The sequence below is a fragment of the Porites lutea genome, chromosome 11 (genome assembly GCF_958299795.1).
Source record: "Porites lutea chromosome 11, jaPorLute2.1, whole genome shotgun sequence".
Classification (NCBI taxonomy): domain Eukaryota; kingdom Metazoa; phylum Cnidaria; class Anthozoa; order Scleractinia; family Poritidae; genus Porites; species Porites lutea.
Genome location: NC_133211.1, coordinates 6,470,021 through 6,494,849, shown reverse-complemented (window position 1 = coordinate 6,494,849; position 24,829 = coordinate 6,470,021). Strand labels below are relative to the sequence as shown.

At 39.3% G+C, this 24,829-nt stretch overlaps 4 protein-coding genes across 5 annotated transcripts in view; 1 reads left to right on the top strand and 3 right to left on the bottom strand.

The window, feature by feature from the left end:
* LOC140951846 (N-lysine methyltransferase setd6-like) overlaps positions 1–1,171 on the bottom strand; it is a 10,636-nt gene extending 9,465 nt beyond the window's left edge. For both annotated transcript variants that reach the window (XM_073401206.1, XM_073401205.1), the window contains exons 1-2: positions 831–1,171; positions 537–715 (exon numbers count right to left, since the gene is read on the bottom strand). In XM_073401206.1, coding sequence (XP_073257307.1) covers positions 537–715; positions 831–920 — 269 coding nt within the window. In that variant the 5' untranslated portion in view covers positions 921–1,171. The remainder of the gene's footprint in view (positions 1–536; positions 716–830) is intronic.
* A 5-nt stretch (positions 1,172–1,176) lies between these two features.
* Positions 1,177–2,052, top strand: LOC140951847 (uncharacterized). Its single transcript, XM_073401207.1, has one exon. The coding sequence runs from the start codon at positions 1,232–1,234 to the stop codon at positions 1,871–1,873; it is 642 nt and encodes a 213-aa protein (XP_073257308.1). The 5' UTR covers positions 1,177–1,231; the 3' UTR covers positions 1,874–2,052.
* Positions 2,053–10,364: 8,312 nt separating this feature from the next.
* LOC140952621 (uncharacterized) lies at positions 10,365–12,509 on the bottom strand. Its single transcript, XM_073402054.1, has one exon. It carries the CDS (start codon positions 12,288–12,290, stop codon positions 11,514–11,516), a length of 777 nt encoding a protein of 258 aa, XP_073258155.1. The 5' UTR covers positions 12,291–12,509; the 3' UTR covers positions 10,365–11,513.
* A 2,179-nt stretch (positions 12,510–14,688) lies between these two features.
* On the bottom strand, positions 14,689–16,144 carry LOC140952848 (uncharacterized). The gene has a single exon (XM_073402301.1). It carries the CDS (start codon positions 16,076–16,078, stop codon positions 14,936–14,938), a length of 1,143 nt encoding a protein of 380 aa, XP_073258402.1. The 5' UTR covers positions 16,079–16,144; the 3' UTR covers positions 14,689–14,935.
* Positions 16,145–24,829: the final 8,685 nt, after the last annotated feature.

The following is a 24,829-nucleotide window of genomic DNA, read 5'->3' as shown; positions in this document are numbered from 1 at the left end:
CTTCCCCTCCAAGGGCAGTGTTGACGTTATGCATTCAAGTTTTAATTCAAGACAATCAACACTGCTTGGGGGAGAGGGGAACAGAAATAGCCCCTTATAGCAACATCCCCAAGCTTTTTTAAGAGGTATAATGTGAGTTAATTTAGCAAGGTGCGTTTTTGTGCCTAATTTCCTCAAGTGTCCAAGGACCAGGGTTGACCAGGGTTGTAGGTAACGCCTTAAGTTATGGGTAGAAATACTGTCTGGAACACCCTTGGTCAGACCAATTTCTGCAATATCTACCCAAAGCGAGATGATGAGTATCCCTATCACTTTCACGTGGGAGACCCTCTCTCCCCGCCTCTTTAGAGGAAGGGTGAACAATAAGGAGAATATGAATGTTCATACATCGAACTTATTTTATGGAAATGTTGGGAAAGGACCCGGATAGTGGATATTGCTTTAATCTTAATCAAACAATATCTGGATTAATCTTCTTAGTTACATAGTTAACCAAAACGTTAAAACATGGAAGGGCACAATTTTTAAGAGTTTACCCTCTCTCTGAAGCAAGCTGATCTTCATTTGTTAAAGTTTCCAGAATTTCTGAGATGGACGAAGTCTTGGGTTGCAACAGAAGTGATCGAGGAATTTCAAACAGACATTCTTCTTTCTCTATGTTATCGGTCGCTACCATGCCATAACGGTGACACGATCCTTGAAGTCCAACTCTTACCTTAAACGAAGAGTGATTCATTTACAATCGTGGGCACAAAAAGTTAGAACGTTTTCGATTTTAAAGATTAGGAAGTACTAAAAGTAAGATAGCAATTTCCCTTCTTCCTACAAACCTTTTCGCTTAGTATTAAGCCATTCGCACCGCACCACGATAAGAAATCGCTCAAAATTTTGTCGTCTACTTCTGGTACGCCGTCCGCCATGTTGTAAACAAAATCCACGTGCAAAGGAAGGAAGACTGGGACGGGGGTTAATTTGTCTGTCCGGGTGGCCCTGAGACGGCACTTTTAAAATAAATCTTTCAAACTAATTGTGACTATTGTTACTAATAAGAGAAGCTGATTTTTCTATAAAATTTTTTTAGAATTCTAGTCTCGTATTTTAGGCTGAAATTCCTTTTTTTTACCTTCAGAATCGAAGACAAAGCAAACCATGCTATCAGTATACCCCGGAAAGACATTATTTTTGTCTTCAGTGAATCCAACATGGCGGACAAAACACTGCCCAAGTAGTGATGTCGCTTCTTGGTCTTGTTCCAGATTACGGAAGCGATTCCAGTAGTTCCTCCGAATCTGATGAAGGTGAAAGAAATTCAGACGGAATTAAAAAAGACTTGGTTGTCAAAGATGAGCAAACGGATCCTCAAAATGCTCAAATCCCACTTCCTTTGCCAACACTGGATTTTGGCAAAAATTCAGAAACAACCACGAAAGAACTAAATCAGCGAGCCTACAAGGCGTCTTCAGTCTTTTTCAACCCATTTTTAGCTGAAGAGAAAAAGAAACTTTCTGTTCTGGAGAAACACGTGCAACTTTCAGAGAGCAAGCCAGAGGAAGAGAACAATCGCAAGAAACAAATTTGTTTCAAGTTTCAAAAAGGTCGTTGTAGACTTGGAGATAAATGTAGATTTTCCCATGGTATAGCAACAGGATCTTCGAATATTAAGCCTGATCATGAAAAGCCAAAAGAACCTAGTTTAGCACCAAGCTTCTCTAACGCAGCATCGAGTTATGAGCCAGATGAGGGTGAAGAAAGCTGGGAACAAAAAAAGAAGAAGAAACGAAAGTCAGGAGTAACTGACTCTCTTGTTCCACCAAAGCGAGCTATGGAAGCTTACGACAAGCAGCGGCTTAATGATAAACCCTGGACACAATAGCGGATTGTTTCTACTTTTATTTTGTTGAGAGTGGCCGTTGAGCCTGGTGCAGAGCATTTATTGTAGACTTTAGCCTCATGTCCCCTAAGGACATAATGAGGGTAGACAAAACTTATACTAATTCACCATTTTCACAAAGACCATAATGCACCTTTGTTTATCTGCCAAAATTTGCATAACCATTTTTTCCAGGTTCTCCTGGGTATTACAGTGGTCCCAAGAGAAATCAAAGACAATGGTTCAGCAAAATTTGGGGGGATAAACAAGGTGCATTATAGTCTATGTGACAATGGTGAATAACCGACAAGTGTGGTGAGGGACATTCTAGCCTCCATTCCTATAACAACATGGCTTTTCAAACCTCAAGTCCTTTAACGACACAATTAAGTGAGGGTAGATTCTGTTTACATACTGTATACCTATTGAGTTGAACTAGGGACTCTTTGCATCACATTATTGACCTTATGTTAAGTAATACTCCTATTAAGCTACTTTTTCATCATCTGTCATTGGTGGATTGAAAGCATCATGAAATTGTCTCTTTCCCATTAGTTTCTTGGTCTTTCTCTCTTTGTTTTCCCTTTTATCTTTCGTAATAGAGTTGTCCCTTATCCTTCAACCACTTAGAAGAGATTACTAAGAAACAAACCCGGCTTGTGGCTAGGAGCTAGATACATGGTAAATCTGACACATCTGGATTCCTTATATTCTGAACTAAAGAGATCGTACAGTGTAGTGCAGTTTATATAACAGCTTTTAATAATCCATACATTGGTATATTAAGAGAAATAGGCTTATGCAGAGAAATGTGAATATAAATTACTAACAACAATACATCATTACAAAGTACTCAATGAAAGCACAATTTTGTATATCCTAACGTTTCTTTTTTGAGCAGGGGGAGGGGGTGGGGGGATCAGAATATTTAAGAGGGAACTTTAATGAACTATACAATAATGGTAATATTGTTTTTCCGGAGCGGGCTAGTATTGTCGTGCCCCTAGTCCCTATCTATTCCTTAATATTTTACTGAGAGATGCTTCGTTTTAGGCTGAAGTATTAGTTGCAAAACGTCACACGAGCAAGATTTAGATGTGGTCAAAGACTGAACTCAAGTCTGGTGGCTCACAACTTACTGGCTGCCGTTCCACAGATTCGATTTTCTCCTCGATCAAAAACTCGTCTAAAGAAGATTCTTGTGTCTTTTCTTGCAAAGACGGGATCTCAATAAGGTCCTCAATAGGGACTCCCTTCTTTTCTGGCTGTGGCTGAGGATGTTCCAACCACTTTCGCCAAATGGACTTTCTCCTGACATCCATGATTACAATCTCTTCTTCGAATTCATCGTATTCTTCTTCTGATTCCTCGTCATCATCGTCGACGTCTTCTTCTTCCGCCGGTTGCAGATCGGGAATCTTTTTCACTGGAACGTCAATTTCGGATGTGCTTCTTATAACAAGCACTATCGGATGTTTGTGGACAAGACCGAAAAACTTCTTGGACTGTTCGGTAACTCCGCGGCTTTCTTCGATTATGTTCTTTGTTTGATCTTCCGTTTTCGGAAACATCTTGACATTAGCTGTGGCATCGTGACTTGGGAAAAAGTGCGCTTTGACTTCAATTTCAGCCACGTTCCGTTTTGGGTCGACGTTTTTGGCGTATCCGTTTTTAGTGGCATACGAAGTCACTACGGTTATCTTAATGACGTGTTGAGCTTGCAGTCCACTGTCGCCAATAGGTTCCATAACTTCAAGTAAATAGTGTTTAAAATGAATTACGCTCAGTTATTTTCTGCACCTTGCACACGATTATATTGTCCTCTTGTCCTTATCAGTACTTAAGGTTTGGTCGCTCTGTTCTCGTTTCTCTGTTCTGTTTAGAACAATTTACATCAAGTCAAGTGAATTTCAATAGGTTTTGGTAAGCCCTCCTCGTTAGTGTATGAGGCACGTCCAAAAGAAGTGAAGTAAATAAAGCAACACGCAACTTTTATTTAAAATGATAATTACGTGACATTCTTACAGCTATTTCACGCTTCGGTGGTCTGTTAACTACTGTTATCTTAAACAGAAAGCGCTAAGCATAGCACGCTACACTGATCTACAAAGAAATCTTACTCAACAGGAACGTTGACGTAGCTGGAAGTCTCTGATGGAGACAGGAACTTCTTGTGTATTCTTTGTTTTGTGGTCTGAATCACACGGGAGTGGGAAGTCAAATAAACTTAAGTGGTTTGTTGTGAATTATTTCAAAAATGTTCTAATAATGGAAACTAAGACTTCCTTTGCCACATTCTGCAAAACTCTTTCGCTCTTCGAAAAACCTCTGGAAGCCTTTGATTCTGATTAGTATAACGCTTTTGTGAGTTGCTATGATGAAACGGCCTTGCGAACAACAAGGCATGGAAAACACTCAGAAGTGCTGGAGACTTATTGACAAAAGTTCATACGCCGATATGGACGATATAGCCCATCATGCCTAAAGGGTCGTTTACATATTATGTCATTGTCTGTGTCGACCTTGTGATAGAAAAAAAAAGACTAACCCTCAATTCTACAGAAATAAAACAAAAAAACAAAGTCATGAAAGTCGATCTAACGTCCAAAGCCTTCCCTGTGTTGGTGCATTGGTTGGAGATGAAACAGTTAAAATAGGTGCAATTCAGCAGGTTTTCCATATTTTCCAAGAAACTATGATATTGACAATCCTGGCCGGATTTCTAGAGTCTAATACTACAGTGACCCTGACAAATATTGTGTTCTCTTGATATGTTAAGTGTTTTGGCTTTGACCTAGAGTAGTGATGCACTTGCAGGAAAATGAAACAGTCTAAGGGGGCTCAATAAGCCCTGCTAAGCAACCATGTTTTCGAAGGAGCTCAGATCTGTTAACCCGCATGATTTACGGGCTGCCGTTCCACGGATTCGATTTTCTCCTCTCCCGACGTCCATGACCACAATCTCTTCTTCAAATCCATCGTAGTCTTCCTCACCAAGGGGAGCTGGAATAAGTAGCTGGGCTCTTGTGGGCCAGGGATATTTCCGCTCAGGAAAGCCGATTTTGGATCTATCTTGTTTAAACAGCATCGGTTGAAAGTCGACATGTTCGACAAATCTTCGGTTATCAGCACTTACTCCGATGATCATCTTCGTTGAATATTTCCGCTCAGGAGCGTCGAGTGTGGATCTATCTTGTTTAATAAGCACCATCGGTTGCGAGTCGACATGTTCAACAAATCTTCGGTTTTCAGCACCTACTCCGATGATCATCTTCGTTGAATATTCAACTTTTGCAAAAATCTTGACATCATCGGTAACATTATGACTTGGGCAGAAATGTCCTTTGATGTCTATTTCAGCTATCTTCCCTCTTTGCCCCTTTGCACTTACAGACAAAGTCTTTACAGTTATCTTAATGACACGTTTAGCTCGAACTTCACTTCCGCAGCAGAACTTCATGGCTCGAATTTAAATTCCTTGTCTGTGGATGTTTCACTTCAGGAGGTTAACGGTCGCAGTGATCAATGTTCTCTGAACGTTTTCTTTTACAAGATTGTATAAACCCAAGAAGATTTTGATTGCGATCCGGTTGTGCGCTAGTAGTCTTCCTCAATGCGCAACTGATGCATAACACTCGTTTAGGAAGTGTTAAGCATTTACAATGAAAAACAGTAGAAGGTCTTTTATATTTTATTTCACACTCCAGCAGTCAGTTGCTATAATAGAAAGCAACGCATTGTAAAATCCAGTGGTGGAATAAGAGGGGGCCTGTTCATATGGTCGTAGCACAGTTCTCTAGATCCATCGCAAACCTTTTCCCAAATCCCTTCCGCACTGTTTCTTGATTAAAGCCAGTCGAATTTCTGATAGTGAGTTACTGATCTCCCGTGTAAGGAAGAATCGAGTCTGCTGGCAATAGTCACAAAGGCCTGCGGTTTGCCCTGATCGCGTGTGACTAAAACCGGAGGAAAAACACTGTATTTAGGTTTGAATAATCATTAGAAAGCAGTTAAAGCAGAGTTACAAGGGCATTTGCACTTTTTATATTATTTCACTTCTTTTTACCTACTTTGCTTTGTACTTTTGGGTTGCTGTTGTTGTGGTGGTTCTGTTTTTTTTATATAATAAATAGGCCCTTTGCAGAATGGCTTGCAATTCACGTGGTACAAAAGCGCCGTGCTGGAGAGCAAAGGTCGCAATGGGACAACACATAATTTTCATAATTTTAAAAGGGCAATTCGTGTCCCAGTGCGACTTTTGCTCTCCAGCATGACGGTTTTGTACAACGTTAATGACCAGCTGCAAAAGTCCTATTTTGGTATTTTGTCAGATACGCACGTGCGCTCTGGTGTACCACGCCGCTGGCTCATCGAAACCCTAGGAGAAGTAATGTCTCTCGGCCATATGGGCTTTAGTTGGCCCGAAAAAAGAGCGGGGACCGAGCCTCCCTCACCTTGAACAGCCAATGAAAACCAATACAACTTAAAGTTACTTAGGCCGGAAATCCCCCTGGCTTAATAGGACCTAATAAGCCATTTCCGACTTGTCCAAAGCCCCTGTTTCAAAGCGAGGCGAAGTGCTATTGATAGGAAAATGATTTTTATTTAAATGCAGATAAACTTGTTTTCACAAGAAAGGTTTTGCACTTAGCCTCGTTTTGAAAGTGAGAGTGCTTGTAACTCGGAAATTAATATCCTATTCAACCTTAACATGTTTCAGATACTTCAGTATTCATCTTCAGTCTCTGAAACTTGCCAACCCCCAAGGAACAAAAAAAATTCTAAATTCTAGAGATTCTAAACCTAGAGCTGGGAAAAGTAGTGAGAAATGGGTAAAAAGTAGTGAAATGTCCCAAATTTCCTAGTGGAAGGACTTTCAGTGGAGATTATGGGTATAGGAAGTCATCATACCAGTTTAAAGCTGAAGCCGTGAATATCACGATCAATTTTACGATTTAGGTTTTGTAATTTCTATGTTTTGTTGGCGCCATCTTGAAATCAGGCTCAATTTTCGTTTTGCTTTGTAAATAACATTCCGGTGGGCAAGGCGAAACGAACGGTAGTCGTTAGAGAGAATGTATGAGAACCGCTAAAATTGGGCCTGATCTCAGGTTAGAAACAAGAGAAACAGTAAGTCTGCACATATGGTGGCAGCGGCAAGTCGCGGTAGGCTAAAAGAATGTAATCAAGCCACCACTAAACGTTTTCTTTGGGTTGAGCTGGCTATCTATTGATAACTAACTTGGAAACGCACCCTACAGCTCCAAAATTTTTTGGAGTTGGACTTTTCGAGAAAGCGTGAGAAGTCAGTTGCCAACTCCTGAGAGCGTGAGGCAGGTCCTAAAATCGTGAGACTCACGACAAAGTTGTCACTTTTCCGCGTGAAGCAAAGGAAAGAGGAGACGTATGCACGCAGGCAAATGATAAAGACGTGAGACTTGGCAAGTCTGCTTTCAGGTACATAAAAAAAAAAAAAATTGTTTAAACATCCTTGATGGATACTGAGGTATTGGTCCAAGCCATGTTCTCCCTACAGTGGTTCAGGTAGAAAGACACTTTTGGATCATATCTTACTTCCTTGTTTAGTGTTCAGTGGTGAAATAGATTATTATTATTAGAAATAGTACAATTTCTTACTTGCAAAGATTTTCATTGTCCTTGAAACAAGAAATGTTACACTTATTGTAAACGCCCTTGGCTCATCGAGTCCCTATAGGAGAAGTAATGTTTCTCTGCCACACGGATGTTAGTTGGCTTGAAAAAACTGATGAACTGACGATGGATACTGAAGTTTCGGCCCGAACCATGTTCTCCCAGGGGTTCAGGTAGCGAGATACTTTTGGGATCATATCTTACGTCCCTGTTCAGTGTTCAGCGTTGAAGTAGATTATTATCATTAGTGTTAGTAGTAATATTACAATTTCTTCCTTTACAGATGTCCATTGTCCTTGAAACAAGAAATGGTACACTTCTTTGTGAAAACGAAGGATTCAATTCCCAGGGTAGAAAAACTTGTTATACACAACTAGCTTTCGACATATATGTTATAGTTTTGGTCTGGTCCCATCCCGAGACTAAAACTTTAAAGACCTGGCTATTGGTGGTCGTTCATAGAAGTGCACACTTTTGCAAAGTTCTGATCCATTGGGAATTCCTACTTCCTTTTCCAGCATTTTTCGCAGAATCAATCCTGAACCCAACACGGTTATTCGCTGTAAAAGTTCCATGCAATATGGCATTCTCAACTGTTTCAGCCACATTATAAATCCTCTAGAAACTGTTCCCGGTGCACCACCTACTATTGGAATGACATGAACTGAACGACAGTTGCGAATTCGTCTGATCTCGTATTTAAAAGTGTTAGTAATTATCGATATTCTCTCTTTCCTTGCTCACTAGAATTATCATTATCATTATCATTGTCATTGTCATTATCATTATCATTATCATTATCGTTATTGTTATCGTGATCGTTATCGTTATCATGATCATTGTCATTATCATTATCATTATCATTATCGTTATCATTATCATTATCATTGCCATTGTCATTATCATTATCATTACCATTATCATTGTCCTTATCATTGTCATTATCATTGTCCTTATCATTGTCATTATCATTGTCATTATCATGATCATTGTCCTTATCATTGTCATTATCATTATCATTATCATTATCATTGTCATTATCATTATCATTAGGGCCATTTATACGAGGAAAAATAAGACGCATCTTACATAAGACGCGAACTGTACCATTTATACGAGCATGTCTTATCTAATAAGACGCGTCTTAGCTAAGCCGCGTCTTATTTTAGACGAAATGTGCCGTTTATACGGAAAGTTCGCGTCTTATTTAAGACGCGTCTTATTTTTCCTCGAATAAATGGCCCTATTGTCATTATCATTGTCATTATTGTCATCATTACCATTTATCATTGTCATTATCATGAGGCAGTATTACAGCTCTGGATACCTGGATACCCAGACAGGTAACGGAAGAGTAAAGCGTCTCAACCAACCCCGCGCCGTAAAATCTCCCTCGTCGTGTCAAATTGGGATTTCTTTCTCATACACGACCGGTTGTTTGACGTCACGACCACAAAAATTTGTTAGGTAATTGCTAACATTTGCAGGACATTTGAGTTTCTTCTCTCTCATGATCGATGAGCCTGTTTCAGCCATCACTCCATGGTGGTGCAGGTGGTGACTTCCTCTTGCTTTCTTGGTTCTTAAAAACTGTAAAGAAGTATATGAAATTTGAATGATTATCTTGTTACGTTTGGAGACCACAAGATGCAGGATATGGTTGATGAAGACTGTACATTTCGGTAGGTCCCTCGCTTTAGGCGGGCAGGGGGTGTAACTGACAAGGTAATGGAGGCTTTCGGTCAGAGCGAACAAATGGTGTTCGAGGAAGATGAAAAGGCGACGACAGCTAACAAATGTGGAATGCCAGTTAAAAGTTTAAAGAAAATGACTTCAAAAACGGAACCTCGTTACAGTAGATAAAGCAGTTGCAGGTCACGACGAAGGGGCGGATCGTTTCCCCAAATGTGACTGCTTAACTAAATGTTGTAAACAATAGAAATATAGTAGATTCAGTTTACGAGCAATCCGTCAATACGAAATTGATAGAACAGAAGATTTCCCGAACATATACGAACTCTTTTGTTCAAAGGGAATAACAACCGATATTTAATCAGACCAGGGAAAAAGGATGCGCGTGAGAAGATAGAGGAGTTATTATTTAACCTTTTTAAATACTCCAGCAACTATGCCCATAGGGGATTGATTACCCAACAAAGTCTTATACGGGCAGGCTTGGCCTCTAGGTCCAACTCCTTTCCCTTTTATACAACTTTGACAGAAAAGGTACCACTTTTGTATACCCTCCATTGACATAGAGTACCCCTTTCACATACCTAGTTTAGAACTTCGAATCCCTTTTAATTGCTGTAAATGCAATGATTTTAAATTTCACAAAACCAGCAAATTTTCTCAACACTTTTACAGCCATAAAATCCTTCTGATAGCCGTTTTAGGCGCTTTTACAGACCTAAATGACAGATTTCCCAACCCTTTCATACACTTCAACTAGTGAAACCCCTACCCTTTCATATACCTGAAAGCTGAAAACGTACTCCTTTTAGGCGGAGCCTCTGGCCACGTATAAACCAGTCCCTCTCCCGTAGCCTGTGCACAAACGCTCCCTCCCCTCAAATAAAATCGAGGAGAGATTAGGGGAGGGAGCGTCTGTACACAGGCTATTCCCCCCGGGGCTTACATCTTGAACGCATCATTTACCATCTATTTCGGGTATCCTTACATCACTCTCGTTTCGTTCTTTATAAGATTTGTGGGTACGTTAAGTAAAGAGTACTAATCCGATTTCCTACTGGCTAAGGCTTTTTAGGGGATTAAAAGAGGCCTCTGCCCGCAAGGAACTCATCTAATAGCAAAGGACAGGTGATAAGTTATGAAACAAAAAGACATTAACCTTGACTTTTAAATTATTCAGAATCGATAACACATGGTACTGGAATCTGCCCTTAAAATCTGGAGAGCGTGACAACTTCAACGCGCATTAGCATACTTTTTGACTTTGGCAAACTAAATCGAAAAAAAATAAATAAAAATAAAACTAGCATAAATGAATAAAGAAAAATTCACGATAAAACAGTCTTAACAATTCTATTAAGATCGCGAGCCAGCTGAAGTCTCCAGAGGCTGTAATAGTCAATGGCTGTGCTAATCTAATTTCTCTTAAAATAAACAACATCCCGGGGGGGGCACTGTAGGAATTTCTGGGTGGGGATGTGCCGCTGGGAGCCTGGAACCCTTAACCTTTACCAGAGCTAGTTCAGCTGAATTTTGCTACCCTATACTAGAATAAACTCCCCAAATCCCCCTATCCTAGAGTAGCTGTTTCCCTAGTCTACAGTAAAATCTTCAACCAACTGATCAGTTTCCTGAAAAATGATACCCTATTCTAGAGCCAAACGCTCTGATTTATATACCCTATCCTAGAGTAAACTGCTTGAAAACCATACCCTTCACAGCGGCACATACCTATATAGCCCATATATGGCAGTACCCCCCCGGGGAACAACATCCGGTAAGTCGATTTGCTTGAGACTATCAAGGTGGACTCTTAAATTACAGCACTTTTTGGATCTGTTGGCGACCGACTTCCAAGTTCAACTTGTGGTAAATCGACAGTTTGGCCGCACAACCACGATATGAGCAAGCTTAGTCGCAAGTTCACAGTAGTTAACCTCTCCACGGATATTGACGATATCAGTGTTATCTTGCTTTGATATAAATTGATATTATGAATTAAATCAGCTTTTAATTCCTCTCTTCTAATAAGTGTGGACAACAACCCAGTTATAGATCCCAGTTCAAGTGTGTCTACCAATCGGCAATCTTAGAACCTGTGCCGCATATTTGCGTTTTTGTTTGGTCAGTGCTTTTGAATACAGCGTCAGGAGATAACTTCACTCTTATCAATACGTAGACATAATTTGCCTGTTATCTATAGGGTCAAACCCTAGGAAATCCAATACTCTAGTCTAAGCCCACTGTTTAGCGATACTGGGGTCAAACAAGCCCCTGAAGTAACTGTTGCATTTGTTATTTAAAATGTACTAAAGTCTGGTTCCGCAAAAACCATAGGAGGCCGTTCCACTGACTCGACTTTCTCATCAACCAATAAATCCTCGGAGGTAGATTTTTGCTTCGGTTGAAGTGTGGGAACCTCAAGGAGGTCTGTAATAGGTTTTCCGGCCTTTTTTGGCTGTGGTTTCGGAATTTGCAATCCTTTTCGCCAAAGGGGATGCCTTACAACATCTACCACTACAATCTCTTCTTCAAATTCATCGTCTTCATCCTCTTCGTAGTCTTCTTCAACTGGAAACACTGGAATAAACTGTTCGTCTCGTTTGGCGACTTCAGGACGGATCATGCTTTCTCTTGCTGTGTCTTCGTGGCCATTCTTTCGCTCGGTACTATTGCTGGGATACGTCAAGAAAATATCGATGTTTAAAGAGTTAACGCCTCGTCGCTTTAGTTCCGGAGAGTTCTGTTCCTCCATCCATTCTGGCACGTTTACTTGAGATTTATCTTTCACAACAGCCACAAGCGGTTGCTCGTCACTACGATCGGAAGTCTTCGTGTGAGATTCGAGATACCTCCGGGTCTCCCCTCCTCCGATTGACTTTGTTGTGAAGGAATGCTCATATACTGAACTGTACTGGGTATTCATGCTTTTGAAGCTGAACGATTCGGAAGACAACGTCGAATAAACCTCCTTTGAAAACTTCTTGACGTCACGTCTTTCAAAGGACTGTTTCACAGCTGACTGACTCTGAAAACGGGTCGTAGGTGAGGTCGAGGTTATCTCAGTCTTCTTCATCGCTAGTAGATATCGTATTTCGCTCACGTAGCTATATGTACCAAAACGCTGACTTAACTTTTGTTCGCCACTCCAAAATAATTCCTTTTCTGTTTTCCCGTCAAAGTTTGTTTACCTTCGTTTTGTTTCACCTCACTGCCCTTTGCTCGGGGCGTTTGTTTGGTTCTTTACGCCAAATCACGCTCTCTAACTTTTCTTCGTTCTGGAAAGTTTTGCCGCAACGAAGTTCCCCGTTTTGGGGCGAGGGCAAGCACGAAGCACTTTTGAAATTCCGAAGGATTCTGAAGTAAAATAGAACGACACAGAGGACTTGAATTCTAATGATCCCTATAGATGAACTAAAAATAACTTACTTCTTTCGCATGCTCTTTTAAATTAAAGATGATAATTTCGATAACCTATATATCGGAACCTACTTTTGAGAAGTTGTTTTATACCTCCCTAGAAAGGCAAGATTCCGAGGTTTTCAAGCAATTTCGAGAACGTCAACTCACACCTTAAACAAATGACTTTTTAATTTATACAGAAGCGAAAGAGAAGACTTAATCCTCTTAAGAATGACCAGTAATCTGGTGGCACGGTTTACCCAGACGGTAAAGCCTTTTTGGTAGCTACTTTCCTCCTTTGTAATAAACCACCACTGGATGTCAACAGCTTTTCCTCCTCATGTTGCTAAAGAGGTGAAGAAAAATTCAGTTGTTGAAGAAAAACATTCACCTTTAACTTAACCAAGTAAAAGAAAAGAACAAACAAACATTGGAAAATGTAAATGATGCGCATTTGCAGAGAAGCAGTCAAATGGAAAAAATGAAGTATATGGCATGAACTGAAACGATTCCAAAACAAGTAAATGAGGAATGAGTGACACTCCTAGGCCAAAGACCCATATAGGACTTACAATTATACGCTAAGGTTATTAAATTTTTAAATCCCTTGATTTATATTCTGCAAATCAAACATCGTCCCGCCCAGCGCGTAGTCGTAACAAAAAAAGAGCTCTTGCATATCTGCACGCCAACCGTCCGTTTTAAACGATGGGATATGCTTGTCCGTTGGGAGGCCGATCGTCTCATCGAACGATCAAATGTTTGAAAGTGGAGTAGGTTTTCTGACATGTATGTTGCAGTTAAATTCTTATTTCTGTTAATTTTTGTTTTCCCTTTGTTTCAAATTCATTAGCATACATTATCATACCCAAAAGCAATGGAAAAATAAAAATCAACTGAAATAAAAAAAAAAATATTAACTACAACATATACATCGGAGAACTTCAAGAAGAATGGAAACAAAGAAGTTGATAACCGATGATATGTTATGAAATTTTTCATTTTCCTATCGTTTACTGTTCATTATAACTACACGAAAATCGGTAGATTCACGCCAATTCTATCCATAAAAAATTGTTTTAAGCTGTTTAGGTCTGCTTATTCCTCATTTTGAAAATTTTTCAGCTTGTATCTCCCGTTTGCCGTTTCAGTGCCGTAAACGCGATGCTTAAGGTGGCTCGATAAAGTTTTTCAGGGTCAATACCTCCCAAGTTTGACCATAAACTACGTTGCCATAAACAGAGATTTGGAGAAATTGTCACCACAATTGTATTAGATAAAGATGGACATTTGTTATGATCAGGGTTGCAACGACATCGGAGTTGTCATAGCAACGAAATGACGCTATTACTTATTTTACCCGCAGCAGTCTATCTCGGCACTGGGAAGAATCGTTCACAGGAGCTTTTTCCTCCAATAGAGGCCTCGATCTTCGCGAAGTTTTTGCGTAAGTTCACTAATGATGAATTAGTGCAAAAGCTAAAAATCTGGTCAAAAGGTTTCAGACCCACCTCAGTGGCTTTGATATTTCTCAGACACAGCAATCATCTCTCTGTCTCTCGGTGATTCGTTTCCATATTTATGTTAAAAAGTTCTTACGAAAGTATAAGAGTCAAAAGTGCTTACTCGTTGGCAATTAAAGTCGCAGTGACTCTCGCTTCTTAATGCCTTCAGCGAGTTTGAGTTTGGCGCTACTTAGATTTCAAGCCTCTTCTACCTACTTGCACAGCGCGTATCGACCTGAGAACGAGGCTGCGTTATTCTACTTATTTACTGCTAGTTCTTTTGCCAGTTTCAAGGGCGGCGATTTCTGCGAGTTGATAGATGGATTTCGAACTTTCGGAACGTCAACATGACGGTGTTTTTTCAGTTCAAAAACACTCACTAGTGGATAGGATGCTAACTCATTTTCTAGTGAACCTTTTTTTAAGACTTCTTATACTTTTTTTTCTGAAATGTACAGCAAACATTTTTACATTGGTGAAAATAAAGACAAGAGACTTATTTAAGAGACTCAAGAAATATACTCAGTTTTCACTTGGAGTGTAGAGTGAAACCGAGAAGACTGTGTCACGAGCATTTGAAATAAAGGGGAAGAAAAATACTGAAGTAAACGGTGTCTTAAATCACGCAAATACTTTTATAAATCGAAAAAAAGCGGGTGCTACTTTTAAATGATACCCTAACCTGTTGACTCAGTTCATACAAATGTCTTTCATAAGAAAGCGCATATTACTGGCTTCTGTGTTCCGTCCTGGACATTGTTTCAGTTCAATCACTTTGCAAAAGCCTAATTGGTTTCTCCACTCGTGACTGGTCTTACAGGTTCTCTAAAGCAGCGAAGTCAGGTAATTCTCGAAATACCGACGGACGTTCCACACATTCGATTTTCTCTTCAATCAAAAACTCATCGGGAGCCGACTCTTGAACTCGAATTGTCTGCGTCACGAGTAGGTCTTCAATCGGTTGTCCAGCGCTTTCTGGCCCTTGTTTAGGAAACACCAGTTTTTTGTTCCAACTCGGTTTTCTCTTGACATCCATCACTACAATCTCCTCTTCAAATTCACTGGACTCTTCGCCGGAGTCGTCGACGCCATTTTCATCCAGAAGAACAGGAAAAACCTGTTTGTCCCGCTTGGCAAATACCGGGTGGATCCAAGTCTCGATGGCGTTGTCTTCAATCTCCCCTTTTCTCGGTGAATAATCGGTTGGATATTTCAACAAACCGTCAACAGGTTGACACTCTGTTCCTGACGATTTTCGCTCTTTTATCCACTCGGGAACCTCGACTTGTCTAGGAGATTCCAGTTTTTTGTTCCAGCTCGGTTTTCTTTGGACTTCCACCACTACAATTTCTTCTTCAAATTCACTGGAGTCCTCGTCTGATTCATTGACGCCATTTTCATCTGAAATAACAGGAACAAGTTGTTTGTCCCGTTTGGTAAATTCTGGATAAATCCTGCCCTCCTCGACGCTGTCGTCTATCTCTTTTTCTCTTGCCGAATAATCGGCTGGATATTTCAACAAATCATCAATGTCTGAAATATCACTGGGTTGGTGCTCCGTTTCTGGACATTTTCGCTCTTCCATCCACTCTGGGACCTCTATCCGGGACCTTCTTCCTCTCGTAACAATCATGATTGGTTGCTCGGAAACATGATCGGAGCATTTCCGAGACTGCCCGATAGATCGTCGCCCTTCTTCGACCGTTTTCGTTGGTTGCTCGTCCAAGGAAGACTGGTTATTGTTGGAGTCATTGTTGTTTAATTCATACAATTTTGTGGAATTCTTTCGCTCCCCTGGAACTAACTTTACATCATAATTCGGAAAAGGCTCCCCTTTAGGCACAATTTCCACCACGCTTCGTTTTCGTCCAGAACTTGTTGTAATTGTGGATGACGTAACCACTGTTTTCTTCGTGACATTTCGTACTGTCATTTCACATTCCAAGTTTCCCTCCATAACTCCGTTCAAATTTTATTGACCGTATTAAAATAAATTGTCCCGTTTAGTTCCAGTTGTTTTCTAAACTTTGCTCAGCGGTCGTGCCTCTATATTCACTGTGTTCAAAAAATATCAGCGCGTTCGTCGAGTGGCTAACAAATCCTTTCCTTATTTTGCTGTTAAAATACCCCTCACCACAGATAGTCGCTTGTTTAGTAAATACAGCAGATCTAAAACAAAATAAAGTAATATATGACTTGAATTCATAATTCATAATTGAACCTTTGACAAAAACACAGTATTACACTAGGATCACGATTTCTCGTTCTCCGCGAACGACGTCGAACCTCCCGGCGACTTCCCTCCACAAGACTTTCCTACCCCTATTCAAACACTTTTAACTTATAAGTTCCGAACCTCAGCGACAGTTCGCAGCAATTTCCTTTTCTCGGGTAGGCTCGAAAAATCGAATTTCCACAAGACTTCACGAGCAACTGCACAATATTATTAGCTAGCGATTTCAAAGGCCCGAAACTAAAGATAACTTTTGCATACTCACTTCTGATCGCAAACTCAGTGTTGGTTGTTGAGATAAGGGTATGGTAAGGTCTCTGTCTGACTCAGCAACAACTAAGGTGTAACTTGAGCTTAAACATGTTTAAAAAGCCTTTCGAGAACGAAACGAGGCATTTGAAAAGAACCCAGGGAGTTGAAAGACTTAATCCTATGTTAACCGGTATATTGTCCCTCTGGACCAGGTATTAGTGGATTGACTACTAATACACCTATAACGAACAATAGAGATATCAGTGAATGAATAGAGCCAAGCAACTGTGTGAAAACGTTCACAAACTAAAGCCATTTCAAAGGTGGTCAATGACAATTTTTCCATTTTCCCATGTGAACTTGCAGCAGTGTATAGTTTCTTAAGTAACTGTACAATATTCAGAGACAAAAAAAACAATTGCGGTTCTTACTGATGAAAAGACCAAAACGGTGGGAAAATACTCATAATATGACTCATTCATATATTTTTCAATAAGTTCTAACCCCCTTCACTTTTAGAATGTTTATAGTGTATACATTTAATAACTACCAGTAGGTTATTTATACCAAAAGCAGTTAACGTACAAGAAGAGATGCGGTGTATAAATGTGTGGTACTGAATTAAAGTAATCAATGGAAGTTTTAGAATTGAAGGTTATGTTCCGATTAATCAAACGGATTTTTAAACAGCGTGTATGTAATTCGTCGTCTAAGTCATGTTTAAACCATAAATAGAGTCATTATTTAAACGTTCTTCCATAAACGTGTTCCAAACGTGTCTAAACACGGAGTTCGGAACAGTAATACATGTAAGTTAGACATACTAAAAGGCTTGTTTATATACCACATAAGGGTTCGTATTCTTTGAAGCTCTTCAAATTCTATGACTTTTTCCATGACCTAAGGTTTTGCTGTCGCTTTCAAAAATTTTCAAAACCTTCCGTGTTTTAAGGTAATTTTTTACCTTAAACAGTTCAACAGACACCAACTCTGGTGTCAGGGGCGGATTCAGGATTTTTTCTAGGAGGGGGTGCACTCATCTCTTGCTCTACTTCAACCCCAATAAACCACAGAGTTTTTTTTTTTGCAGAATACCAGTTGTATTAGAAAACTGCAGGTCATCTCGGGAGGGGGGGGGGGGGTGCGCACTCCCTGCACCCTCCCCCTAGATCCGCCCCTAGGTGTCCACAAAATAGCGTAATATTCGCGCTTTTTAATTGCTTCTCTTTACTTTACATTGTCTTTGCCTTTTCATCTGAAGTAACTAATCTTCCAAACAAAACCTTCTTTCCATGACTTTCAAACAGCATACATATGTATACAGGGTTCCTTGAGGTCATGGAAACCCTGGAAAGTCATTAAACTTAAGAAATTCTTTTCCCAGGCCTGGAAAGTTATGGAATTTAATTGTCGGTCCTTGAAAGAGCTATGTCACGACTTTTTGTTATTACTTTTGTTTTATTTGTTTTATTTTTTTCAACTTTATTTCTCAGCAACACTTTATTACACATTTCTATACAAAGGAAAAATTACAAAAATTGCAAAAGAAACTAGAATTACTTTAAAACCTTGAAATCACATTGGGATAAAAGAAAACCCTATTGTAATGGTTCAGTTTTATCTAAAATTACTCTAATACTATGCCCCAAGTGTATGATGGCCAGGAAAGAAAATTACCGTGGTATTAACTCGAAAACGGTAAGTGCCCGGGCGCTTATTAAAATTTCGGCTAAAAAGAAGGGGCGCTTATTGGAAGGTGTTTGTTAATTTTTCCTTTCAACAAACCGTAACTTTATTTCGATTAAATCTTTATTACACTACAACATTAATTACGTAAACGTGAAGTCAAAACAGTAGTTGGTCACCTATGAAGCCTGGGCTTGAAGACCGTATATTTGGATTTTGAATAATTTATTGACAACTTATTGGCCTGGCACCCAGCTGTCAGTATCAAAAGCTCCTAATTTTATTATATAAAAGCGTCTTATATAATATATTATTATAGCGTGGGAGGAAATACGGTACGGCCATTTATTTTAGTATCCATGGGGTTAGACGCCTAAAGAAAGGTCATGGTTTGAGCCCAGGTATCTGAAAACTATGTTATGGTGAATAATGGTGAATAACAGTGATAGTGATCCATTTTTTCGGTAGAAAAGCATTTGAGCTGCAAGCGAAAACTTTTAACTCCCATAAAGTTCCATTCTATTACAAACTTGAACAGTTTATTCTTTTTAACAAGAACCGTTTTTTAGTCTACTAGGGGACCACATTATCTCGAACAAATGGCAGCCGAAGCTTGATTTGAGCTGTCTTTTGTTTTGACTTCTCACAGTCCCCTATTTTTTCGTAATATCGTAAGGATAGCGCGCTTACTGGTACAGGCGTTCATCTTGGTTCCATATGTACCGAGGGGGAGGGCGTCGTGGTTTATAGCACCCTTAAGTAGATTTGGCACTCATCCAAGATGGATGCCCCTAACGCAAAGCGCTCGATCTTGACGATCTTACGAAAAAATATAGGGGACTGTGAGTAGTCTAGTCAGGCATCAAGACTCAAATTTATTTTGTTGAAAATACTTAAACGTATTTGTTATGTTAACTAAACATTAACGAACAACACGAAATAACCAAATTACAAAGGCTACGACACACATTTCATTTTCAATGTAAGTTCTGTACGACTATAAAAAGGTAAGAGCAAAGTAAATACATACATTTAATAATTATTATTATTATTATTATCATTATTATAAATTGGCTGTAACCATAGGTACGTCTATTTTCAAGCTGAAGAACGTTTGTTTAATATCAGTAAAATGTCAAGCTCATGAAAACACCCAATTCTTACGTCAGCAACCTTCCCCTCTCCAAAAATAACACCACATCATGAGCCCAATCTCTCAGCAAGTGAGATCTTGAATATTATCCGCAGTACAGCGGACTGGGACGTGAAAAACCAAACTCGTCTATCAGAGCCAGGAAAGGCAGCCCATAGGCGAGTCTTAATAGAGATATTTCAAACGGTTTTGGAGGCCGGGATGGTTTGCAAAGGTAAGTAGTTCACGTGAATGATCGCTTGGAGTTATAAACTGTGTTTTAACAAGTGTTTAGCATCAAGTTATTCGAGAAGTTCTCAATTTTTTGCCAAGGAACCAAGTTTTTCAATTCACTTGACAACGAAGTCATTCAACTCTCGATCTCTTTCCTTCTTTAGGAAAATACTACAGATTAAGTTATTAGGTAAATATGAAAACCGATCTTAAATCTTTTCCACTTTTTACTTTACGCCATCTTTTATTCACTTGATGTAAGCAGCTATAGCCCGTAGTTCAAGGAGGCTTAACCTCTCATAAACTCCTGTAGTTTCCTCGTTAGGTCTTCCCGCCACTTCTTTTTTCGACTTACATTGTATTTTTTTGTAATTTCTATAACTGTATGGCAAACGAGAGAATTTACGAAAAGAAAGAATCTAAGCGCTTAATTTCATTTGCCACAAGCCTCGTGTTGAAACTAAGCCAAAGCTATTTTTATGATCAGCGATATTTTTATGCAAAACCCAGCGTCACTTTAAACTTGTGTGGCTTTCAATGGCGGATCCAGATCTTTAGATAAGGGGGGGGGGGAGGTCCTTCGGGCCTTAGTCTGGTCTAAAAATAAGGGGGGCCCTCCCCTGGATCCGTCACTAGCTTTAATTTAGTGAAAGAAATATTGTTCGGAAGTTCAAGAATTGAAATTAGTGGCTTGATCACGCTATCTGACATAATTTTGCACAATTTTCTTTCCTTGGGGCTTAAAAACTACAAATTAGCGAGACGAGAGAATTTTTAAAAACGCCTTTTGTTCACAAAATCACCGCCTCAATTTTTTTTTTCAATTCTCTGTTGAGCTGACTGTTTAAATTATTTCCTTTGTATGTTGAGTATTGGTCATGTTTCGTGCGGCACGAAATTTTTGCGGGAATTTATTTTTGCGGATTGGCGATTTTTTGTGTTTTGCGGGAACTAATCTTTGCGATTAGGACAGATTGGTTTTTATTGCTGGGAATAAATTTTTGAGTTTTTCCGAAAGTGCCCAGTACCAAGCATTGATAATATTTTCGTTTTTGTTAAGTACGCACAATAGGAATACATACGGTATTACAGTACTACGGTATGCGTACCCCACGTAAAACCACCAATTCATTGTGTACCGTTTTGTTCCTGAATGTGCACGTTGTAATTGAACAGACACGATTTTTTAGAACAGTATTTTTGCGTAGTGAATTTAAGTTAGAGCATATTTACTCTGGAGTAAATTTTTGCGGGAAAAATATTTGCGGGAACTTATTTTTGCGGATCGCTGGAAAAATCGCAAAAATTAGAACCCGCAAAACTTTTGTGCCACACGGTATTACTTGTGTGAAGTAACCTATTTAAATAAAACGTTAAAACTAAAGAAAGCACCGTATTATTTGCACAGAGACATCGTTGTCAACTCAGTTATAAAATACGAAAATAAACTAATGATGTCATCATGATTGAACAACAGCTTTCATTCACCATTAATATGGAGAGCTTATGCCTAAAGTGCATCAGTGTGATCAAAACGTTTAACTTTTTTTGCCGAAACTAGACCCTGTCATTCTTCCCTCCTCTTGTCGCCCGCAACCATCAACGGTAAAAGGATCTGTTTTTTTTTATAGCTCGAATAGGATCTTTTGCGTCGTTTGTCTGTCAAATCTGCAGCTAACTGCTCAAATCGTCCTTTAAATTCACGATATAATTATTTGAAGTTTCCACAAAACAAACCACAGGTACGTGATGGTTTAATTAGATTACTGTCTTTGTTTCTAAACCATCTTTACGTGTCTAGCACAGTCTTGGGACATGGAGACCCTAAGCAAATGTCTCCTTTACAGATTAAAAACAATCCCAAGGGAAAAAAAAGAAAACCAAAGCCACAAAGTCAGCGAAGCAGGAAATTGAGAAAAAAAAACAAACAAAAAGAACCGCAATATAGAAAAAGAACGAGTAATTAACAGAAACATCTAGATGGGGGTCGGACCTTGTGTCGGGAAAACTCTTTTGCGCCCAAGAAAGCAAAAAGCTTTGTTTCGCAATGCAACTTGCCAACTAAATTTTTATTTCTACTGTTACCGATAAGTTCATATGCATGCTACTAAAACGATTTGGAAGAACTGTAAATCTACAGAAACGTTATTTGTTAAGCCGCTCTTTCAAAAATGTCCCTGGGGTTTTTTTTTTTGACATAAACGCCCTTAATTCATGTGAAGCTGTGTGGAACTGGTTGTCCCATGTAAGAGAATCCAGGATGGTCTTGGATTCTGAATTCCACGCCGTCGATTCTGGATTCCAGGTACTCTATTCCAGTGTTTGTCAGTAGGATTCTGGATCCCAGTCGTTAGTAGGATTCTGGATTCCTAGAGTTGTATTCCAGATTCCAGGTGCTCTATTCCAGTGTTTGTCAGTAGGATCCTGGATTCCAATCGTTAGATGGATTCTGGATTCCTTGAGCTATATTCCGGATTCCATAAGCAAAATTTTCCCAGATTCCGGAATCCTGAGTCCTTTACATGGTGCGATACTGGTAAGCATCGCGTATCATCAAAATTTGGAATCTCTTTATATAGCCTTGAGTACCTCTCTAAGATGAAGTCTTGCGCTTCTTGAGTCTGTGGATGAAACCTTATTGTGTGACCACTGAAATGAAACATCTCTGGTAGCACTTTCTCATGGTGCTGTTTGTTTGTCAGCATTTTGTAAAATATAATTTGAAAATTGAATTGATTTTTTACTCCCGACAGTTTGGCCTCTAAGTGAAGTGAATACTGTCTCTGTCATCCTTAAGTCCGTTTCGCTGAAAGACGACATGCCTTTAAGACGGACACTAAGTGCCGGCCCAAACGGCGTTTGTCTAATATGGGGAGGGGTAGGTGGGCAATTTTCCAGAAACGTAATGGATCATTATGCGTTTCTGGGAAACTGCCCACTTACCCCTCCCCTAAACAAACATGTTGCCCTTAGTGAGAAGTAAGGGTTAATGATGGCTTAAGGGAGGGGTAGGTGGACAGTTTCCCAGAAACGTAATGTTCCCACTCACTCTTATAAGACCTTTTACATTATTTGCCATCAACCTGAGGCATCCTGGAAACGAGCTACAAAAAGCTAACCAAGACGACCAAGAAAACTCGTAAGTCGACTGGCAATGATTTAATTATGCAATTGGTTAACACCAAATGTCTATCACAGGCTTTTAAAAGGAGGGATTAAGCGTTCTGTACAACAGAGGTACAGATTTGAGGGGTAGTGCAGATTTGTTTTATTAACTACAAATTATGTGCATCGATCCAAATCACGAGTTTGATTAAAACTGTGCTAAAAATAAAACCTGACATTCAACCAAAATGTCCGCAAGGAGGCGTTATGTTGTGAAAAAGTCAGCTTATCGTTTTGGGATCCCATTAGGTGAGCATATGAGAGTTGAGTTTGAAATTCATATTAGAACAATTTATTTCAATACAAATGGTTCGGCATTGATGTATAAACAAACGATGTTTAAGTAATACGTATTATGCTTAACATTAATCAGCTAATTCACCGTAATAGGCGTATCAACCGGTATAATTCAGTACCCTTGAGTTTAAGAACGGTTATCTACTCAAGTCCAGTCCAAAGATTGACCTCTGTTGCACTTATTAACCGGCGATATAATCAATGCAACCAACTTGTTCATGAAAAGCACACACTTCACCTTGAAGTATGAATAATGTTATGCGTCAGTTTACACAACACCGATTTCAAATATTTGTCCATGCTTTGGAACCAGCTGACCGCAGGAGGGTTTATATCAGTCAGATAAATAAGTAAAATTCTTTTTACAGCCTTTTTACAATGCTATCTTAGTTACACTGGACCTTTTCCCTTAAGTCTAAGACTGTTGTAACTTTACTGAGAGCCTGTAAAAGAAAACAACGTGATGTGACAATTCAAACGAAACCATAAGTTTAATTTTTTAGATTTTGGGAGTTTCTTTCACTTTCAAAGTCTTTACAGCATAAAGGGGGTAAGTATAGTGAACTTTTTTTAAGCCGAACAGATACCAACACAGAGCTGGGCTTTAACACCGTGTCCACTTTCTAGAAGGCTGAGCCGTCAAACAAACGATAATATAGGCCGTGATCGGACAAACGTTATAATGTCACGTCACCAAGATTGGTACCTCCTTTGAGAAGGACCAACTAATAGCATTAATTTATTGTTTTTGTGTCTGTGTGTGTGTTGGTATTTCCGTGTGAGCTTTTGAAGTTTATAATTCCTTAGGACTGTCTTTCAACGACGTAAACTCCATAACGATATCAACCGCCCCTCGTTTTTAAAATTCCAAAGAGGGCTACAAGAATTTACCTATCAGTAAACAGAATAAATTTTGAATCAGCGTGCAAAGAAAGTAGTGTCCGACAGCCCGGGGCTAGTGGATTTTGTTATCGGGCTAGTTAATTCTATTTTTAACTTGCCCGACGGGCAAGTGATGTTTTTTTTTAGGAATTCGAATAACAGAAGAACTGTGAAATCAATTCTGCTCGTCAAAAAGCTTTTGGGGCTAGCGGAAATGACGTTTGGGCTAGTAACTGCTAGCTTCAGCTTGCCCGAAGGGCAAGCTGTAAAAATAATTTTCTTTGCACGCTGTGAATGTTCTAGTTTCGCATGCAAGATTTTTATGTATTTAGTTATGAACGAAAAGCAAACCCATGGTGACCATTTTTGCTCTAAAGTTAACTTCCTCATCAGTTTAAATAGAGTAAAAGGAAAACACAAGTCATTTCATTGCGTCTCAGTGTGAATCGATTACCACACAACGTCACGGTTTACTAGTATTCCGGCACAACTGATAATCTTACAAAAAAAATTAAAACGGGGTGTAAACATAACTTAACATTACAATACATGAATACACTATACCGGGATAAGACGTATGCAAATTTAAGGGGGCACTGTACCATAGAAAGTTCTACCGTCCTTAAAACTGTCAGGGTCTAGCTGTGAATCGTTATAATGTCTCCCAGTTCCATGTTCTGAGTTCCAAAAAATGATTTACGGATACGTTTTTTCCATTCTTCAATCAACTAAGAAATAATTCACGCTATTTCTAGTTGCACGCTCATGATACTGCTAATGACTTGTAAATTAAAATTTCGCAAATTATTCAACCAAGGACTGCAAAA